At 41.4% G+C, this 20,390-nt stretch overlaps 1 protein-coding gene across 16 annotated transcripts in view; it reads right to left on the reverse strand.

The window, feature by feature from the left end:
- ITPR1 (inositol 1,4,5-trisphosphate receptor type 1) overlaps positions 1-20,390 on the reverse strand; it is a 355,914-nt gene that overhangs the window by 203,971 nt on the left and 131,553 nt on the right. For all 16 annotated transcript variants that reach the window (XM_055259821.2, XM_055259818.2, XM_055259814.2 and 13 more), the window contains exons 5-7: positions 15,900-16,015; positions 4,254-4,340; positions 1,479-1,637 (exon numbers count right to left, since the gene is read on the reverse strand). In XM_055259821.2, the coding sequence (XP_055115796.1) occupies positions 1,479-1,637; positions 4,254-4,340; positions 15,900-16,015 (362 nt within the window). The remainder of the gene's footprint in view (positions 1-1,478; positions 1,638-4,253; positions 4,341-15,899; positions 16,016-20,390) is intronic.

Here is a 20,390-nt window from a genome sequence, read left to right on the forward strand (position 1 = left end):
TTCATATTTTTACTATAACATTCGGAAATACATTTTCTATGATCAAGTCATATATAGAGCCATTTAGACTTATATGCATGTTTGTATAATTATAATACTATATATATATGTAACTAAAACAAAAGTTACCCCCCCAAAAAAAACAATACGTATCATTATGTGGTGTAACGCAGTCTGATCTTTCTGTTCTGTCCCACTTTCAAAAAGGATAGTCACAAGCCACTAAATTGATTTCATGGCCCGCAAATGGGTCTACACCTATTGTTTGTAAAATACTATTTTAAATTCAAGTCCATCTCATCTTCTCAACTAAGCCATGGCCACACACAGATTCGTTTAAAGGATAGGAAACCAAAGGATGTGCTGAAAATGAAATTCAGAACAAGGCACACTTGTTTTTTATTTTTGGTTAGAAAAGATGGTTTCCTAACATGAAAAACTATCTATTTTCAAGCTTATCACATTTGAGGAGCATATACAATTGAATTTTCTCTAACTCCAAATGAATATAAGTTCATTCGATAAATCCAACACTTTTGGTGAAAGCTAAGTTTTACTGGGCTTTTCTTTCTGTTCACTGTTAAGGATCAATTATTTACCAACTATGAGGGAATGGTCTGGTACTAGATGTTTCTGGTACATTCCCTATCATATACACACAAATACACAAACATATTTAAACTTCCCAAAGCTTGTAAATTTAAATGGCACTATTAAAAAGTGCCAAAACCAGTTTTAAAGTTAAGGCTGGTTGAGCATTTTGAGACTATTTCATGCTGTTTGAGGCATATTTTTCAATAAAAAGCAGCTACTTGAGAATCATTAACAATGTCAAAAATATAGCTGATAGCATGTAACCACAGTCACTGTTAAGTATATGCCCACGTAATGGCTAATTTAGCCAACAATTATCAGGACTGCTCTAAGTCCCCCTGAAAAGGTTTCCTGTGGCTTTATATACTAGAGAACCCTCAGGAGTGGGCCCTGCTCCAGACCCACTGCATTGCTGAACACGATGGGGAGCCTGCCTGCTTCTCTACACAGGAACAAATGAGGCTGATCCCAAATTCTACTCTCCTTCCCTACTATGGTTATTTCTTTTCCATCCTCTATCCTTTATTAACTTTATTTCCAAAATAAAAAAGATATTTCTATTCCACTAATGGATCTGGAATGACAGGGACCCTCTCCAGGACATTAACACGGGATAGCTGTTTTTGTGGTAAAGTTCCTAAGGCAATGGGCTGTTCATACAATGTTTTCAGACATCCAGGAGGAAAAACACAGGACAGTATTTAGGTCACACTTCTCTCCACAGTTCCCTGTTTCCCAAACACTAGTTTCCATAGCAATTCCCTTCTCTTTATACAGGACAAGCCTCTGGTTCCAACTTTCAACGTCTCCTCCTTGACTCTAATATACAGTCATGCTTGGAAGCACGGCACGGAACACTTTCTAGGCGGAGAATCCGCACTTACACTGTCTCCAATGGATCGCAGCTTGTAGAACGGCTGAATATAAAACCAGGACCCTTCATTTCCAGCCTCGTCCAATGTGACTCTCATGGCATTCTTCTCCAACAGAGCAGGAAGCCTCTTATTCACTGTTAGGTATTTATTACTTTTCAAATGCAGGAGCTAAAAACCCACCAAGAGAATAAAGTGAGTGTCAGCAAATCTGAATTTTCTATCATTCCTTCTCTCAATCATACCAACTATGTAGCAAACATTCCTCCCACCATTGAGCTGCTGGTGAAGCTAGAGAATCACAAAGTGCCTATGGCTGCAGATGATTAGAAAAGGGAGAAGAGAAATGGGAGCAGAAAGAGAGGGCAGAATACAAGAAAAACTATCATGTTTTATTTTTCAGCATAGCCTGGGACAAGATGGATGTTGCTCAGGTCAACTGTGACATCATAACCTGCCATCTGTCAGTGGGATGGGCCTAACCCTGTGTGAACGGGCTAAGGAACTGCAGTGTGGCATGCCCTGACACAAAGGTGGGGCTGAGGAAGGCCACTCTGAGCACAGGCACAGTTTAAAAAACAATGCAGGGCCAGGTGAAGTGGCTTATATCTGTAATCCCAGCACTTCGGGAGGCAGAAGCAGAAGGACTGCTTAAGCCCAGGAGTTTGAGACAAGCCTGGGCAACACAGGGAGATCTTGTCTCTACAAAATATTTAAAATTAACCAAGTGTGGGGGTACACACCTGGAGTCCCTGCTACTCAGGAGGTTGAGGTGGGAGGATCACCTGAGCCCAGGAGTTGCAGGCTACAGTGAGCCGAAATCACACCACCGTACTCCAGCTTGGGTGACAGAGCAAGACGCTGTCTCTAAAAAAATTAAATAAAATACAATGCAACCCCTTTAGGGGATTGTCATTTCATTTGGAAAAAATGGCTTGAATTTCCAAGTACTTTATTCTTGATTTTGGGTTAATAATTACATGAGGAATACGGAAAGACTGAAGACCTAGACGGGATATAACGTGTCTGATAGTCAGTCTAGACCAGAAAGAGTTGGCCAAGGCTTCCCAACTCAACAGGCTATAAGAGAAAGCGGAAGGGAATATGAAAGACTGCCCAATCCCTTGAGAAATGGTACAACCAGCATGAGACTCCAATGCTAATTGCGATTATCCTCCTTTTCACATGGTAACAGACACAGCTGCTAGAAATGTTAGGAAGTCCTCCAAATCCCTGAACAGCACTGTTGGAGGTAGAAGAATAACCTGTCTGATCCATAAGCCCCGATGACCCATAGCTGAAATAAATAAGAAGGCAACGTCTTCCCAACCCTTCAACTATTCCCCTGGTGAGTAGCCTCTGGTCCAGCACACATCTGTCTAGGTGCCAGACTGTTTGTTTATAAACGAAAGTCACCTACAGGTAGGCCCCAAGATCCAGGGCTGGGGGAAGTAATCATAACTAAGATTAATCATGGCATATCCACAGCTTATTCTGGGACAGGTACCTCTCAACCATCCTAAAGAGAAGATGCCATTACCATTTCCATTTTGCTGGTGAGCAAAGTGACACATGGCAAGATTTCTTGCCCTAAATCTCACAGTGAGTTACAAAACCTAAATTGGAATGCATTTAAAAGTTTATGTCCTTAGCCTCTGCACCTTTCATCTTCATGGCAAGCCATATTCTCCAATCTAACCAAATCGGCAAGTCTTGTACTCTGAATTTCAGGGCGCTGGCCTGGCCTAGTAATAAAGCTGACATTGAACTTGGAGCCCACCTGGACACTTGTGTCCATTCTGAAGAGGATGGAACTTAAGGAGGAGGAAGTGGATGAGTGGGACTGGCAGGATCTAATCTTCAAGCAGATTTTGGAAGCTACTTTCACTATTTCAAAAGGCCCAATGTAAAGAACCCATTTAACCCCAAAAGGTTGCTTTCACCAATCTTTTACTAGTGTTCCCATCTTCCTGATTAGCCCTGCTCTATACCTAATAGCAAGAGAAAGGGGAAGGACTCCTATGTAATTACTAATGTTTACACAGTAGGCAAAATCTTTCAAAAAGGAAAATAATGAAGGAAGATCACCAAATGGGTCTACGTGCTCAACAGTTGGTAACTACTACTCTTTGTGCCTGGACAAATCAAGAAAGCCACATGTGGCCCTGGGCTTCCTGCAAGACTGGCATGGACCCAGAGAGACCTTCTGAGCGAAACCTGTATTAGCTTTTCCTGGATTGTGTCTTATCTCCATGCCAAATTTAAAGGCACAAAGGATAAGCAACCCATGAGAGTAGACATGAAAACAATAAAATATTTTTGATAAGTATAAAATGTATCAAAATGATAAATATTTTTTATTTAAAAAGTCCCAAGGGTACAGAATTGCTCTTATTACCTCTGGGGAGCAGCTCTTGTTGGCCAGTAGATAAAGTTATAGGCAAGCTAATTTTCACCAAGTAGGAAGAATTTTCAAGCATTACAAGTTAAACAGAACTGCAACAGCCAGGTTCCTTTTCAAGTAGGAAGCTTCCCATGTGAAGTGTCTGGAGTGAAATGATCAGCCACAGACAGAGAGAAGTAGATGCTCACACTGAGAGATGACCAGCAGAATAGCCCAAAGAGTCTATCACTTCTAACAAGAAACACTAGACTTTTTGCAATAAACCGGCTGCCTCCATGCAGTCCTACTGTAAAGGTGTCCAAACCCTGTCTTAGGTGTTTGCTTCCTCAGCTGCGTTCTTCGTAACGCTTCAGCTTCAGAAGGGAAGAGCCGCCTTGACCTACCTGGATCACATTGCCATACTGGATTACGGTCCCCAGCAATTTCCTGTTTTCTGTCTCATTCTGCTTCTTTTCCAAGTCTGCAGCGTGCTGTGAATTGAGAAGAAAGATTGATCACAAAGAGCAAACAATGTGTTTTATCCCACTGCAGTTATGCAGAACAAATGTCGCCAGTTAATACAAGAACCACAGAAATAAGCAAATCCCTGAGTACACACCCTGAGGCTTCATGAAATGAGCCAAGGGGTTCAAACAGCCCATCCACTCTGCCTTTGCTTTGCTGGCCTTTTTGGCTTCTTTAAAATGCTTTTTTTTTCCCTTTCTTTAAGGAATTCATGGGTATTTGCTTAGGGTGAGAGTAAGTCAAAAGCTGAAATATCTTCAAAGAAAATACGGTCGGGGAGGGAGGGAATTTGCAAAGACCCTTTATAATCTGTGAAAGTCCTCTTTAAGGCTTTGGAGTAAAAGAAGATTGAATTTAAATGCTGGATTTGGGTGGTTTGTGGTTTTGTGAACTTGAATGTGTTATTTAATATCAGTGAGCCTCGGTCTCCTCCTTTGTAAAATAAGGATTAAATGGTACCTGCACCTCACAGGAACTCCATTGCACAGTACCTGATACACTGTAGCACACATGGAGTTATTAGCTATTCTTGTTAGACATTAATCATAATGTAATCAATTTTTATAATCATTCCCTGAAAAGAACATTGTTATCCCACTTTTAAAGAAGAAATTGACTCAAAGTGATTAAAAAATTTGGTCACCCTTGCGTAGCTAGTTGGATGGTGGGTAGGAAAGGGATTTGTTATACCCTTTCTCCACTTCTGTATACATTTGAAACTTTGCTTAATAATGTTTTTTAAACCATGCATTTATTAAGTGGCAGAGATAGTGTTCAAATCCACATTTGGATTAACTGTATAGTCACAAATGAGGCTGGGAGAGGTTACCATTCCAAATGTGACATGCTGGGGGGAACATGGTAAAGCTGAATAGAAGGTTCTAGAATAGTCTGGCAGGGCCACCTTCCCGAATTCATTCACCTGTGCAACTCTGAAAGCACTGTTACCACACTACAATAATGGTGAAGGGCAACAGGCTTCATCCTAGGCCGTCAGCAAAGTGTTATCCCAACCCATCTCCCAAACATAGACTGGTGGAAGGGAAGTAAAATAACTGAGAAGAAATTCAGTATTGAATCTGATGGATGGTAAAACCCTGATGATAAGCGTGTTCTTCAGAAGGGTTTTGAAGGCACTCTTCCTAGAGTGTCTCCTTTTCTTGGGGCAAGATGCTACCAGGTGCCAGTGGGTCCTCTTTCCCAGGTAATGTGTCTTCATTTTCACAGTGTCTTCTGGATGTGGTCTTGGGTCGCCTACCTACCGGCTTCATCATCTTGTCCTCTTTACTGAATCCCACCAAGCCTCACTCAGTATTCTCATCACAAAATGGGGACAATGCAAGCCTTTTAGGGCCATCGTAGAGATCAGAGAAAATGTATGCCAGACACATAATTGCCATTTGATCATAAATTTTAACCATTATTATTACACACTAGTTTCTAAAACTAAGAAATGTTCTGATGATTAACATTTCAAAAGGTGACCTAAGTTGGCTGGGTCAAGAACCTTTCTGTTTCCTTCAAATTCAGCATCTGTTCCATTTCCACCTGGAACACAGGTATTTTTAGGAAAGCTCATCTTTTGAGAAAAATGAACTGCCGGAAGCAATTCTAAGCCAAAATGAAACCATATTACAGGAGGGGAATGATCCACACAGGTTAGCGGGGATCAGTGCAAGTTGACCCCACCTGCATCAGCTCTTTAAAACAACAGCTCATTCAAAACTTCCCTCTCTCTCTTTTGGAATTAGTTACCAGTCTGCTATTCTCAGTGACACAAGGATAAAATCCACTGGGTGCAAGACACATTCAGAAATAATACCAGTGCTTACAACGTGGCAATCTTTGGCATGCAAGTTGCCCTCAGCACAGTCCTCCTGAACCTTTTCTTTCCTCTGCATAAATACTCTCCCTAGCAGCCTCCCACCTCTTGTTCTCCCTAATTTCACACCTGAGCTTACGCTCCCTTCGTAGATTCCTACAGTACCCACAGGTTCTGCAGGTAGTTTTCCATACAAAACACTGGACTGCATCCATTTGGAATGAAGGCTTATTCTTTGTGGAGAGCCGTTTGTTCTTTCTGCTTAAGAGTTCTCAGTAACACTGACTGCAAACTCAAGAGGGGGAAAATATCAAAGAGAAGAAACCCAATGGATTCAGTAAAATAAAACATAACATTTTCCAACATGCAAACAGGGTTTTTCTCTGTTCAAAGCCCACGCTGAAAGGATTCACCTTTACAGAGTTCTTAAGTAGCACTTCTTGGACTCAAAGGATCAAACAGCTCACCTTTAAAAGAAAAAATGCTCATGAACATTCCCCTTACTCTCAAGAATGTCCAATGGCTTCAGTTTAAGAAATGCTAATACTATGTTTCTACCTATGCTTAGAATAAGTACAGTACAACAACAGCAACACAATGGTTACTGGTTTATCTAGAAAGAAATGTCAAATTAGCCATCAAGAAGGCATATATTCCACATTAAAGACTAATTAAACACCAGCAGCTCTAAAGAGCATGGGCATTTGTCAAAAGACATATAAAAGGCAAGAGAAGAACAGAAAATTAAAACAAAATTGGAGAATAAATATCTAAAGACTTCTCTTAAAATAAAGATACTCTTGGCCGGGAGTGGTGGCTCCCACCTGTAACCCCAGCACTCTGGGAGGCCGAGGCAGGCGGATCACCTGAGGTCAGGGGTTTGAGACCAGTCTGGGAAACATGGTGAAACGCTGTCTCTACTAAAAATACAAAAATTAGCTGGGCACAGTGGCAGGTGCCTGTAGTACCAGCTACTCGGGAGGCTGAGGCAGGAGAATCACTGGAACCCGGGAGGCAGATGTTGCAGTGAGCTGAGATCGTGCCACTGCACTCTAGCCTGAGTGACAGAGAGAGACTCCATCTCAAAAACAGATAAATAAGACACTCTCAAATACCACATCTAAAACTTTGTCCCAACTCTCTTAAACTAAGAGTTAATACTATTTTAATTCTGTTATAAAGTTTAATGATGACTGAGCCTTCACATCACCACTGAATAAGCATTAAATATATTAAGCTTATGGACCATTTTAAGAATTCACTTTTCCTATAAGTTCTCATTAAGGAGAAAACTCCCCATTTCCTTTTCTTTCTAAATGCACAAATGTAAAATTTAATTTATTTCAGTTCACATGTTAGTTTTTATATAAATCCCCTCACAAAACCAAGTCTGGGCTAGGTGCGGTGGCTCATGCCGGTAATCCCTGCACTTTGAGAGGCTGAGGTAGGCAGATCACGTGAGGTCGGGAGTTTGAGACCAGCCTGACCAACATGGAGAAACCCCATCTCTACTAAAAATACAAAATTAGCTGGGTGTGGTGGCGCATGCCTCTAATCCCAGCTACTCGGGAGGCTGAGGCAGGAGAATCACTTGAACCCAGGAGGTGGAGATTGTAGTGAGCTGAGATCATGCCATTGCACTCCAGCCTCAAAAACAAACAAACAAACAAACAAACAAACCAAAAAAAACCAAACAAACCCAAGTCTGGTATTTAGACAAAACTATCCATGATTCTTTTCAGGTTCAACAGGAGGCAAGGCCATAAGGTGGATGAAAAGGTAACGAGGTACAAACATTACAGGCCACTGATCAAGGCTGTTTCCACCCTCAGAAAGAATGAGATCTGGTTGGTTAAATCCCTCAAGTACATTCCAATAATGGGCCCTCACTGTGAGATACTGAGTTAGCAGATACTGAGTTAGCACCTTTCGGCTGGGCACGGTGGCTCACGCCTGTAATCTCAGCACTTTGGGAGGCTGAGGCGGGCGGATCACGAGGTCAGGAGATCCAGAGCATCCTGGCTAACACGGTGAAACCCCATCTCTACTAAAAAAAAAATACAAAAAATTAGCCGGGCATGGTGGCGGGCGCCTGTAGTCCCAGCTACTCGGGAGGCTGAGGCAGGAGAATGGCATGAACCTGGGAGGTGGAGCTTGCAGTGAGCCGAGATCGTGCCACTGCACTCCAGCCTGGGCGACAAAGCAAGACTTCGTACCCCCACCCCACCCCCCAAAAAAAGAAAGATACTGACTTAGCACCTTTACTGAGTTAGCACCTTTCTAAAGGATACTCAGGCAATACTGACCAAAAAACTTTTCACTCGACGTAACATTGACTTAACAATTCCACTTCTAGGAGTTTCTCCTAAGAGGACAACCTGGCATATGCACAAGGCCATACAACTTTTTTTCAAAATGGCAAAGGTTGTCAGGATCCTGAATATCACTCCCTACCTAACCTCTGCCCATAAAGGCTGGTTATCTAAAATTACAGTACTGCCAAACAAGGAAGTAACCGTGTAGCCATTAAAAATGAGGATAGAGGCCAGGTATGGTGGCTCACGTCTGTAATCCTAGCACTTTGGAAGGCTGAGGCAGGCAGATCACCTGAAGTCAGGGATTCAAGACCAGCCTGGCCGACGTGGCCAAACCCTGTCTCTACTAAAAATACCCCCCAAAATTAGCCAGGTGTGGTGATGCATGCCTGTAATCCCAGCTACTTAGGAAGCTGAGGCAGGAGAATTACTTGAACCCAGGAGGTGGAGGTTGCAGTGAGCCAAGATCACACCACTGTACTCCAGCCTGGGCAACAAGAAAGGGAAGTGAATAACATACCCCTGTTGATAGTTTAAAATGTGGAGACACAAGAACAGAATCAAAACATCAAAATAAAACCCAAGGTTATCTTTGAGGAACACAATTTAGGAATCACATCAATTAATATTTTTTTGCTTCTCCTACTCATGTATTTTGGAATTCTCCTCCTAAAATACACGTGTGTAATTTCTTCGAAAACATCTTCATCATGTCTCTGTGTCAAGCAGCCTGAATTTTTTAAAGTCTCTGTGTCAAGTACTCTGAATTTTTTAAAGTCATGCCGTGGCTCATGTCTGTAATCCTGGCACTTTGGGAGGCCGAGGCAGGTGGATTGCTTCAGCTCAGGAGTTCAAGACCAGCCTGGGCAATGTGGCAAAACCCTGACTCTTCAAAAAATACAAAAACTAGCCAGGCATGGTGGTGTGCGTCTGTAGTCCCAGCTACTGGGCAGGGAGGTGGGAGGGTCACTTAAGCCCAGGAGGTTGAGGCTGCAGTGAGCCATGAACATGTCACTGCACACCAGCATGGGTGATAGAGTGGTGAGACTGTCTCAAAAAAAAAACAAAAAAGGCATCTTAAATGTGTTACCTTTTCATTACTTTAAAATCCTGATAATTTAAATATCTATTACTCTTTTCCCTTGAATAATGGGTTGCGGGCTGTTTTTAATTTCTAAGGGGGGAAAAAAAGCCACTCTGTGATATGGTTTCTACCACTATTATTCACCATGTTCCCTAAGCAACATCAAGGTCTGCCCCATCACAGCCATCTGTTATTTTATTTCAGAGATAGAGAAACTGTTATTGAATGACAATAGAAAGGTGACAAACAGTGAGGAAAGATCATTTTGTTAAAGTCAACAAGCTCTGAATCATGTAATGTGATATTGAAGCAAGGCTTCTAAAAACAAGCAATGTAGTACCCAGACAATAAGGACCTATCACTCTGGCTCTTCCTAGCTGGTCAAAGCTGTGAATTAAGTAATCATTTCTCAGAACAAAACAATGTAGGTGCTTGTTTCAAGGTAACAGCTATGCTGCTGTCAGAAAACAGTAGTAATGGCCTTCAGAAGAAATTATGTGATTTGTGGATGGGAAGAACCTCATTTTGTCAAGAGACCCTTAGGAAATCATGACCAAGAGAGTCAAAATCCAGTTATTCCTGCAGAAGGAAAAAGCATAGACAGTAACCAGCCACTAGATGTCACTCTCCTTCAAAGTGCTGTTTATGTTGCTTATCCTAGTCAAAAGGAAGTCAAGTGGTCTAGACAACTAATTCCTTAAATGGCATTAATTTAAAATAATCTGACCTCTGATTGGGCTGCTGCATAGTAGTTGACAAAAATAAAAATGAAAACCCACTGGAGACTGGCCATCAGTCACAAAGGCAAAGTGGCTGTCCAAAATACAACATCGTATTGGCTGGTGGGAATGTAAATTGAATGAAACATGTAGATAACTTTAAGACACTAGGGGGAAAAGTTCCAGCCAAGCAGGAAAGTAGGAACTGCAGAAAGTGAAGCGCAAAGTCAACATTCAAGACCTGAGGCCAGGCGCAGTGGCTCATGCCTGTAATCTCAGCACTTTGGGACGCCAAGGCAGGTTGATCATGAGTTCAGGAGATCGAGACCAACCTGGCCAAAATGGTGAAACCTCGTCTCTACTAAAATACAAAAAATAGCCGGGCGTGGTGATGCACCCCTGAAGTCCCAGCTACTCAGGAGGCTAAGGCAGGGAAATAGGGAAATCGCTTGAACCCGGGAGGTGGAGGTTGCAGTGAGCTGAGATTGTGCCACTACACTCCAGACTGGCAACAGAGCAAGACCTCATCTCAAAAAAAAAAAAAAAAAAAAAAAAGACCTGAAAGTCACATTAGTAATCTTAAATCACGGAAAAGAACTGGCTTCCTTTTTTATTTTTTAAAAGCATAAACAGCATGAGAGAGATCACTGTTTTCTCTTTTTTCTTTTTAATAAGGAGTTGACAATTTTTGATCACCTTCTGATTGAACTTTTTTCAGCCATGCTGTTTTCTTCACCGTTCATTCATAGGAGGGAGTGTCAAAAGGACTTGCTGATGAAACATAACATGTAGAGCACAGGTTGCAAACGGGGCTGAAGAACCACATCCAGCCTGAGCCATTTCTTTTGGTGTTGAGTGTATATTTCAAGCCTTAATTGAATTAGTTCCCAACATCTTTTTAAAAGTGAGATATTACACACAAAAGCATGGATTTTTATCTTCTCTTAAAAAGCGGAAGACGTGGCAGCAGCTCTCAGCCCACATTCCCAAGCAGTGACAGTAGGGAAGTAGAGCTGCCCCTCCAGACCCACCCATGGGACTCTCCACTTGGCAACACTACCCACCAAGCCCACTTTATTCCTGTTGGTTTCCTGTATGGCCAAGAGGAATCTGAATTTGCAACCCCTGTGGTAAAAAGCATAGGGGAGGAAAGGGTTGGAGATGTATTAATAAGATGTCACTGAACAAAATGATCTTTATACCAGAAAAGCAAAGTCAGGACAACTAAAGACACATAGACCTTCCAGAAAGAAAGCCCCCTATGGGTGTATGCACTAAATACATACACATGCAGGATTGACCAACCTTTCCCACCTATTCAACTCGATTCCCATGTTCCCAGCACAGACTCTGGGGAGATTATGGATTGCTGCAATGACTGGAAGAGGGTGCCACTGATGTTCAGTGGACAGGAGCTAGGGATGCTGCGTACAGTGAACGCATGTTAAAATCCTATGCAAGGATGAACCATCATTTATCCCATACAATTCTATGTCTAGCTGGACATTCACATAAGTTAAAAAGCTATCTGTCAGCTGGGAGCAGTAGTCCATGCCTATAATCCTAACATTCTGGGAGGCTAAGGCAGGAGGATCATTTGAGCTCAGATGGTCAAGGCTGCAGTGAGCCATGATGGCATCTTTGCACTCCAGCCTGGGAGTATCTGTAATTACCTGAAGCTAGCACCCCGCTCCATTTCACATATCAACAGAAATCACAGCTTTCCATGGTTTTATTAATACTATTAATAAATTTTCCAAAAGTGCAAGTACTACTCAAGAAAGAAAAGAGTGTACTTTGCATTATTCATAACATGATCAAGAACTGCTGATTATTCTGGAAAAAGATATGATCATAATCCCAAAAGGCACAACAATCCTGAATGCCATAATCCCAAATGATAAAATCCCCAAAGGTCAAAAAAGACCAAAATCCCCAAAATATAATTCCGGAAAAAATAATTTTAAAATTCTTTAAAAGAGATTGATATTTTTAAAAGGGGATTTGAGAAACATGTAAAAACACAACAGAACACTTTACAGGCCATTTTATACAATAAAATGGGGAATAGTAACATACATATTTTTGCAAGCATAAACACTCAGGTATACTAACAATGGTCACAGGGATTATGCACAGATTAACCATAAAGAAATAGGTCAAAAACGGAAATGTAAAATCGTGTATCACTGTGATTGGTGATTGTGTGCACCAAGCTCATACTGCAGTTATCTGAAATACCATGACCAGCAACCTGAGTCTTTTCACGAGATCGATCAAAACCACAGAGGGTCACCACTGGATATGCAGTCGCCCAAAGAGCTGAGAGCTCAAGTAATTTTATCTTTCACAAACAGAAACATCTCTTCATTCATCGAGGAAGAACATCTCTTCGCTTGCAGGGGAAGTTCCCATGTTTTTACGTATTCACAATGTCAATGTTGTGACAACGCACTTTCATGAAGTTAAACTTGCAAAAGAATGCATAAAATGAATCAGAACTCTCCAATATTAGTCTCCACACAATTTAAATCTCCAATATTGAAAATGATGCGAAGATGAAATACATAGCACAGTGAATTGCAAAAAATAATGCTGACAGGGCCACACGCAGTGGCTCACCCCTATAATCCCAGCACTTTGGGAGGCCGAGGCAGTGGATTACTTGAGGTCAGGAGTTCGAGACTAGCCTGGTGAACATGGTGAAACGCTGTCTTTACTAAAACTACAAAAAAATTAGCCAGGTATGGTGGTGCATGCCTGTAATTCCATCTACTCGGGAGGCTGAGGCAGAAAAATCGCTTGAGCCCGGGAGGCAGAGGTTGCAGTAAGCCGAGATGGCACCACTGCACTCCACCCTGGGCAACAGAGTGAGACTCTGCCTTAAAAATAATAATAATAATAACGCTGACAATTTAAAATAGTAAAAAAAAAAAACTTTAAAAATCAGATATAAGAAAAAGTGTATTGCAGGAATAGATTATGGGCATTTAAACAGAGACAGTTCATAAGAGCTCGCCTAACATGCAGCTATCCTATGACTGTGATTTTCAGGATTTTACACCTTAGGGATTTAGACTTTTGGAATTGAATTTTTAGGGATTTCAACATTTGGGATTATGGCACTTGAGATTATGTCTTTTGTGATTGTGATTGAAGCCCTTTTAGAAAACCACATCACAGATAACATGCTTTTCACATTGCCAATACCATATACCTGCACCAGTCACAGCCTACAGCTGCCTCACTCATGGGGTTTATACAAAGAGGTGCAAGCACTTACTTCCTCATGTCTTCTAGAGTAGTCATCCTTGAGCATTGACTTAAGAAGAGTACTCAATTTACTATATAATTTATTACTTTCCTTTTATTTCTCCTTTATAATTTTTTAAAATTAGTATCTATTATGAATTTTATTCCATGTTCATAAAGCCATATAATATTTGCTCTAAAGAAGGTACAATGGTTTTGTTGGGATTGAGGATGTCTGATATAATCTTCATTATTAAAATAATGATGCAATTCCAGAAGTCTTCAAAGCAATCACTAGCCTCCAAGTCTTTGAGTCCATTGTTTCTTCTTCTTCTACCCTCTAAATCCCATGGGTGCCTCCAACTGAGGCTTACCCGGCACTTCCTTCTTCCTCCAGGAAGCCCTCCCTGACCACTGTATCACACCCTTTTATCCAGCAAAGACAGATTTGGCACCCTTCCTACGTGCTCCCACAGCTTTGTGTGGTTTGTCCTGTAATACACGACTTATCACTGCCTCTTTATTCTTTGATATTCAGCTCCCACAGGGTTAAGACTGTCATACGTCTATCTCTAGCGCCTAGCACACTGCTCATTCATTATTCAATAATTGCTTCTGAGCACCTACTATGTGCCAGACACTATTACAGAAGCTGGGATACAGCAGTGAGCAAGAGAGATAATGCCACAACCTGGTAGAGCTGTCATTCTAATAAGCGACAGGTGATAATTAACGAAGCTACTAAATATAATTGCAGACCCTGATCAGGGCTGAGTAAGACATAAACAGGGTGCTATCATGGAGAAAAACAAGCAAGACATCTCTTAGATAAAGTGGGAGGGGAAGACCTTGCTGGGATGACACTTCAGCTGAGACACAAAGGCTCAAAGGTCCTAGCTCAAGAAGAGCCAGGAAAACAATGTTCTCAACAGGACAAACTGAGGTTGCAAAGGTCATGTGACAGTTGAGAGTCTGAGGTGTTCAAAAAATAAAATAAAATATAAAATAAAATAAAGCTCATATGGCCAGAATGTAGTTAAGAAGCCTATGTGGGGACAGCAGGGTCCAGGCATGGACCATCTTGTAGATGATGAAAGAAAGTCTGGATTTCACGTTAGGTTCAATGGGAGTGAGCTTACGTGTCTCATGCTTACGTGTCCTCATGCTGGACTGTAAGCTCCCTGAAGTGAGGAGCCTGGGCTTTTCATCACAACCCGTCTGAAACAACACACACTGAATGTAGGAATCCCTTCACGTGACCCTCACCTTACCAAATGCAGCTGGCTGTGACTCAGCCATATGCTAGTCAAAAATGGAGCAAGGTGACAGGCAGAACCTCTTGAGCTGCTCGGGGCTCACAGATGCTCTAGGTCTTCAGCTGTCATTACTGAGCCCCAGGAAAGATCACTGTGTATTCTGTGAACTATTTGATTGAGTGCCTGGTAAGTGCCTAACCTTGTTGTAGACACAAAGGCCACTGCAACAAGCAACACTGACACAGACCTGGGCCCTCATGAAGCTTACATGCCAGAGGAGGGAGACAGCTAGTAACCAAAATACATTAGAAAGATGATGTTACATGACGGGGAGAAAATGAAGTAGGTCAGGGAACAGGAAATGGGGTACAATTTCGATATTAGTACACTGGCTATATGTCATGTCTCCTTCTAAACATCTCAGAGAACTTCCTGATTAGCCTCGGAACGCAGGGCACTAAAAGAACTATGTCATTATTTTACAGAAGGTGAAACAGGATCAGAGAGGCTCAAAAACTTGCTATGGTCACACAGCACATCAGCAGTGGAATGAGCACATCTTTAATATGCCAGATAACACGATAGATACAATGCTAACAGCCAAAACTTATCAAGCATTTATTATGTGCCAGGCACTGTTCATGTGGCTTTTATGTCTCATTTTCTGTAATCCTCACAATGACCTCCTGAGGTGAGTACTGCCATTTCCATTTTACAGATAACATAACAGAAGTGGAAAATTGCACATAACGTGCTCAAGAGCACCGGTTACTGAGTGGTGGAGGCAGGATTCCATTCTAGGCAGTTTGCTTCCAGTGCCTGTGCTCATAAGCACTTCTCCATCCAAAGCTACCCATGCAAAGAGAGTGGCTGAGAAAAGAACTCTCCAGACATCTCAAGATGACTAGGATCTATCCCTCTCTAGGGTCAGATCCCTTCTACCCCTTCATGAAAAAAAATAGAAAGCCAGCAGCTAGAATTGGAGGGTTGCATAAGCAGTCTCCCACCATTGCACCCAGATACCACCAAGGCAGCCACTCACTACTGCCCCATCAACAGCCCCATCGCAATACATACGTGCAGTTTGTTGAGTAGCACTGCATCGGTTGTGCTGTTGGCCCCAGGCTTAGCGGCTTTCCAGAACTGCTTTTGGGCGGAGTAGCGGTTCATGGGACATAGCTTAAAGAGGCAGTCTAGAAGTGAAGCAAACAAACAGAAATTGCTATTGAGGGTGTATAGAGACTCAGCCTAAGGAAAAAAAGGCTTTCCGCTTAAAAAAATTACATAAAATTACATCATACATAGATATAAAATGAGAGTACGAAGCTCTTTGACAAATCTCTTTTTAAATTTAATTGCCACCACCACTGAGGAAACCAAGGCTTACAGAAAGTGAGTCAATTGTTCTACAGAACTACTTGGTAGCAGAGCTGTACAAATTCAGTGTTTTTTTTGTTGTTGTTGTTTGTTTTGCTTTTTTGTTTTTAAGACAGAGTCTCCCTTTGTCACCCAGACTGAGGTGCAGTGGCATGACCTCGGCTCACTTCAACCTCCGCCTCCTGGGTTCCAGTGACTCTCCTGCTTCAGCCTCCTGAGTAGCTGGGACTACAGGCACATGCCACCAAGCCTGGCTAATTTTTTATATTTTAGTAGAGACGGGCTTTGCCATGTTGTTAATGTTACCCCATAGTTATCTCCTTTCCTTTACAATGAACAAATAAATACAAGGACAAATAGTCCTTGCTGTATACAACAATGCATAAAAGTATTTTTTTTATACAAATGCCAACTCTCTTCAGTACTATTCAATTTAGAAAAAATATTACAGGCCTGGCATGGTGGCTCATGCCTGTAATCCTAGCACTTTTTGGCAGGCTGAGGCAGGTGGATCACTTGATGTCAGGAGTTTGAGACCAGCCTGGTCAACATGATGAAACCCCGTCTCTACTAAAAAATACAAAAAATTAGCCAGGTATGGTGGTATGCGCTTGTAATCCCAGCTACTCTGGTGGCTGAGGCACAAGAATCGCTTGAAACTGGGAAGCAGAGGTTGCAGTGAGCCAAGATCACACCACCGCACTCCAGCCTGGGTGGCAGAACAAGATTCTGTCTCAAAAATAAATAAATAAATAAGATGCTTATTTGGAGGGCTCTCCTAGGGCAGTGGTCTCTTGAGTACTGTTGTGTGCAAGATGACCTTCTGGGGCACAGAAAGAAAATACATAAACTGGCATTTCGATAGTCTGTGCCCTTGTCCCCTCACTCTCAGTGCACTGTGATGTGCTTCCATTTAGTATGCCTTGGCTTATACAACTTTATACATTGTCTTATGTGGTATAACCAACATTCACAAAATGGACAAGCGGCTTCAAAAGATATCTGCAGAAAAATCAAAACATCAAAGATAATAGTAATGCAACCCAGCAAACCAAAAAAGGCAGAACCGACCCTTCCCTTAGAGCTCTTGTAAAGTAAAAAGAATGATGATCTAATCAGATCTGGAAAAAGCCATCCAGACATTAAAAATCATCAATAAAGCCACTTAAAATATTGTTCTTAATGATGAACATTACCCTAAAGCATCTATGTGTTTTAAGGTATTAATGATAATATGAAACCATCATAAATAACAGGATACATTATTGTTTAATCTTAATCTGAGTTGTTACCTTCTACTTTCCACTTGTTTTATAATGCCTACAATGTGTTACTACAATAACGCATGTTTGTAACTTTTAAAAATACACACACACACACACACACAGAAAGTTTACGGTATAGCCACCAATTTTTTTTTTTTTTTTTTTTAAAGAGATGGGGACTTGCTGTGTTGCCCAGGCTGGAGTGCAATGGCTATTCACAGACAATCATAGCACACTACAGCCTGGAACTCCTGGGCTGAAGCCATCCTCCTGCCTCAGCTTCTCAAGTAGCTAAGATTTGGGCTTCACCAGATTTTTCTGACAGGGATATGTCATCAACAAACCAATAACTGCTCTAGGAAACCAATATTTAAAATTGACACTTCCCATGAAAAGTTTACATTTTAACATACTGAGTTTTCAAACAGTAAATATCTGAAGAGTAAAATTAACGAACTTGGGCCAGGTGCGGTGGCTCACGCCTGTAATCCCAGCACTTTGGGAGGCCAAGGCGGGTGGATCACGAGGTCAGGAGATCGAGACCATCCTGGCTAACATGGTGAAACCCCACCTCTACTAAAAAATACAAAAAATTATCCGGGTATGGTGGCACGCGCCTGTAGTCCCAGCTACTCGGGAGGCTGAGGCAGGAAAATGGCATGAACCCAGGAGGCAGAGCTTGCAGTGAGCCAAGATCACGCCACTGCACTCCAGCCTGGGCGACAGAGCGAGACTCCGTCTCAAAAAATAAAAATAAACACTTAACAAACTTGAAGTGGATACTGATATTCAGAAAAATGACACCCTGAAAGTAGGTCTGGAAAAGCATTTAAGGAAGTTACTAACTGTACACTTATTCTTACCTATTCATTAAAACCAATTCCCTTAAAGTACCTTGAACAGGTAAATACCTAGCTATTGTCCTAGTCAAATAAATATCTCAAAGTAAGAAAAATGGATTTGCTGTCAAGTACATAAACACTAGGTCTTTCCTCTAATTTAGATCACTCTTTCTTCTAGTCATGATCCATAATTAACTGTTACTATGTACTGCACACACAAATACCTGAGATGGTTCAGAAAAAAAGATCATTTAATTGTAGAAGGAATAGGTACTTTTCCAGTTTCTGTAATCTCCTTCATCACTAAATATTTCTACCTAGTCACAGGCAGTTATAAGGTAAATATGGGACCATGATAGCCATCTTTATCAAGAATCTAATCCAACTACTACATAATTTTTACTGCATATGAAGGATACTCTCTAGGACTTTGGAAAACAAAAGATAAAGCAGGAGATCAGTTTAAAAGACCAGCCTGCTCTCCCCACTTCTTAGGAAAGACACAGGTCATGGTCATTTGCTATATTAGTGGCAATTTAATGACATTATTTCCAGAGGAGCAGTTTCCCCACCAGCTTAACATTAATATATGTGAATTCTCCATTCACTCCATGAATAACCATATACAGCCAGGAGACAATAGTTTACATTAACTATCCCATCTTTGACACAGGCCTGAACATTATACCAAAGCATCTATGTGTTTCAAGGTGTTAATGATAATATAAAACTATAATAAACAATAAATAACAGAATACTGCATTATAGTTTAATCTTTTTTCTTTTTTTTTTTTTTTGAGACAGAGTCTTGCTCTGTCACCCAGGCTGGAGTGCAGTGGCACGATCTCGGCTCACTGTAACCTCTGCCTCCTGTGTTCAAGTGATTCTTCTGCCTTAGCCTCCCAAGGTGGCTGGAATTACAGGTGCTCACCACAATGCCCAGCTAATTTTTGTATTTTTAGTAGAGATGGGGTTTCACCATGTTGGCCAGGCTGGTCTCGAACTCCTGATCTCAAGTGATCCACCCACCTTGGCCTCCCAAAGTGCCGGGGTTACAGGCGTGAGACACTGCACCCAGTCTTACTGTTTAATCTTAATCTTATTCATTAACTTCTACTTTCCTCTAATTTGGGAATCTGGGTTGGGCCAGAATGGCTTCCTTAATGACCACATGACTTTTTAAAATATTCAAAATATTTAAGTCACTGGCATTAACATTTGACACATGACTTACTTTATGGACCAAATGAGGTTAACAATATCAATTTTCACCAATAGTAAGTTATAGAGAGTAAAATGACCTATTCTTTTCTCTCCAGCGTGCTTCATATGATGACACTAAACGGTATGCATTCCCAAAAAACTGATTTAGGTAGATGTGGGGGACAATCAGGGTGGATTCATGATGCCAAAGGATAACAGACAATGGAAAGCATTTTACAACTGTTCATGGTACCACCAAGTCAAGCACCTCACCTAACAAAGGGGCTGCATCACAAGCTCAAAACTTCAGATAACTTTACCTTCCCCTAAGGTGAGAGGGTGTATTTAAATAACATCAGTCCAACCAAAGCCTTGCTCTAACTTCCACATCAACTATTTTCCTTGGGCAAAACAGAGCATTGCATTGCATTAAGTGTATTTACAACCAACTGTCTGTGTAAATATAAGAGATGCTAACATACTAGTAACAGAACCAAATTAGCCTTGCTGATTTTGCCCTGCCTTCCCAGTTGCTTAGCAACTGATTCAAAGTGAAAATTAAATTAAGCAATTCAAATGTAATGTTAGAATAACCTTCCAAAATTTTGCAATTTGTAGGTTCCATATTGCCCTTTGCTATTTGGATGGCACAGCAGAGCAAAATTAAACTTCAACTGGGTCCTAATACTCTGCTAAGTATAGAAATGTACAAATACAGGAAAACCAGAGGAATATATTTAATATTTATTTGGGGGAAGGAGAGCACATGTGTGTACATATCGTGCATATGCATGCATGCACACACACATACACTGTGGTTTGAACTCACCCCAAAGAAATGCCACAAAGAATGTCTTATGTGACAAGTGTTATTTTAGGCC

Source organism: Symphalangus syndactylus, chromosome 21 (assembly GCF_028878055.3).
Source record: "Symphalangus syndactylus isolate Jambi chromosome 21, NHGRI_mSymSyn1-v2.1_pri, whole genome shotgun sequence".
Classification (NCBI taxonomy): domain Eukaryota; kingdom Metazoa; phylum Chordata; class Mammalia; order Primates; family Hylobatidae; genus Symphalangus; species Symphalangus syndactylus.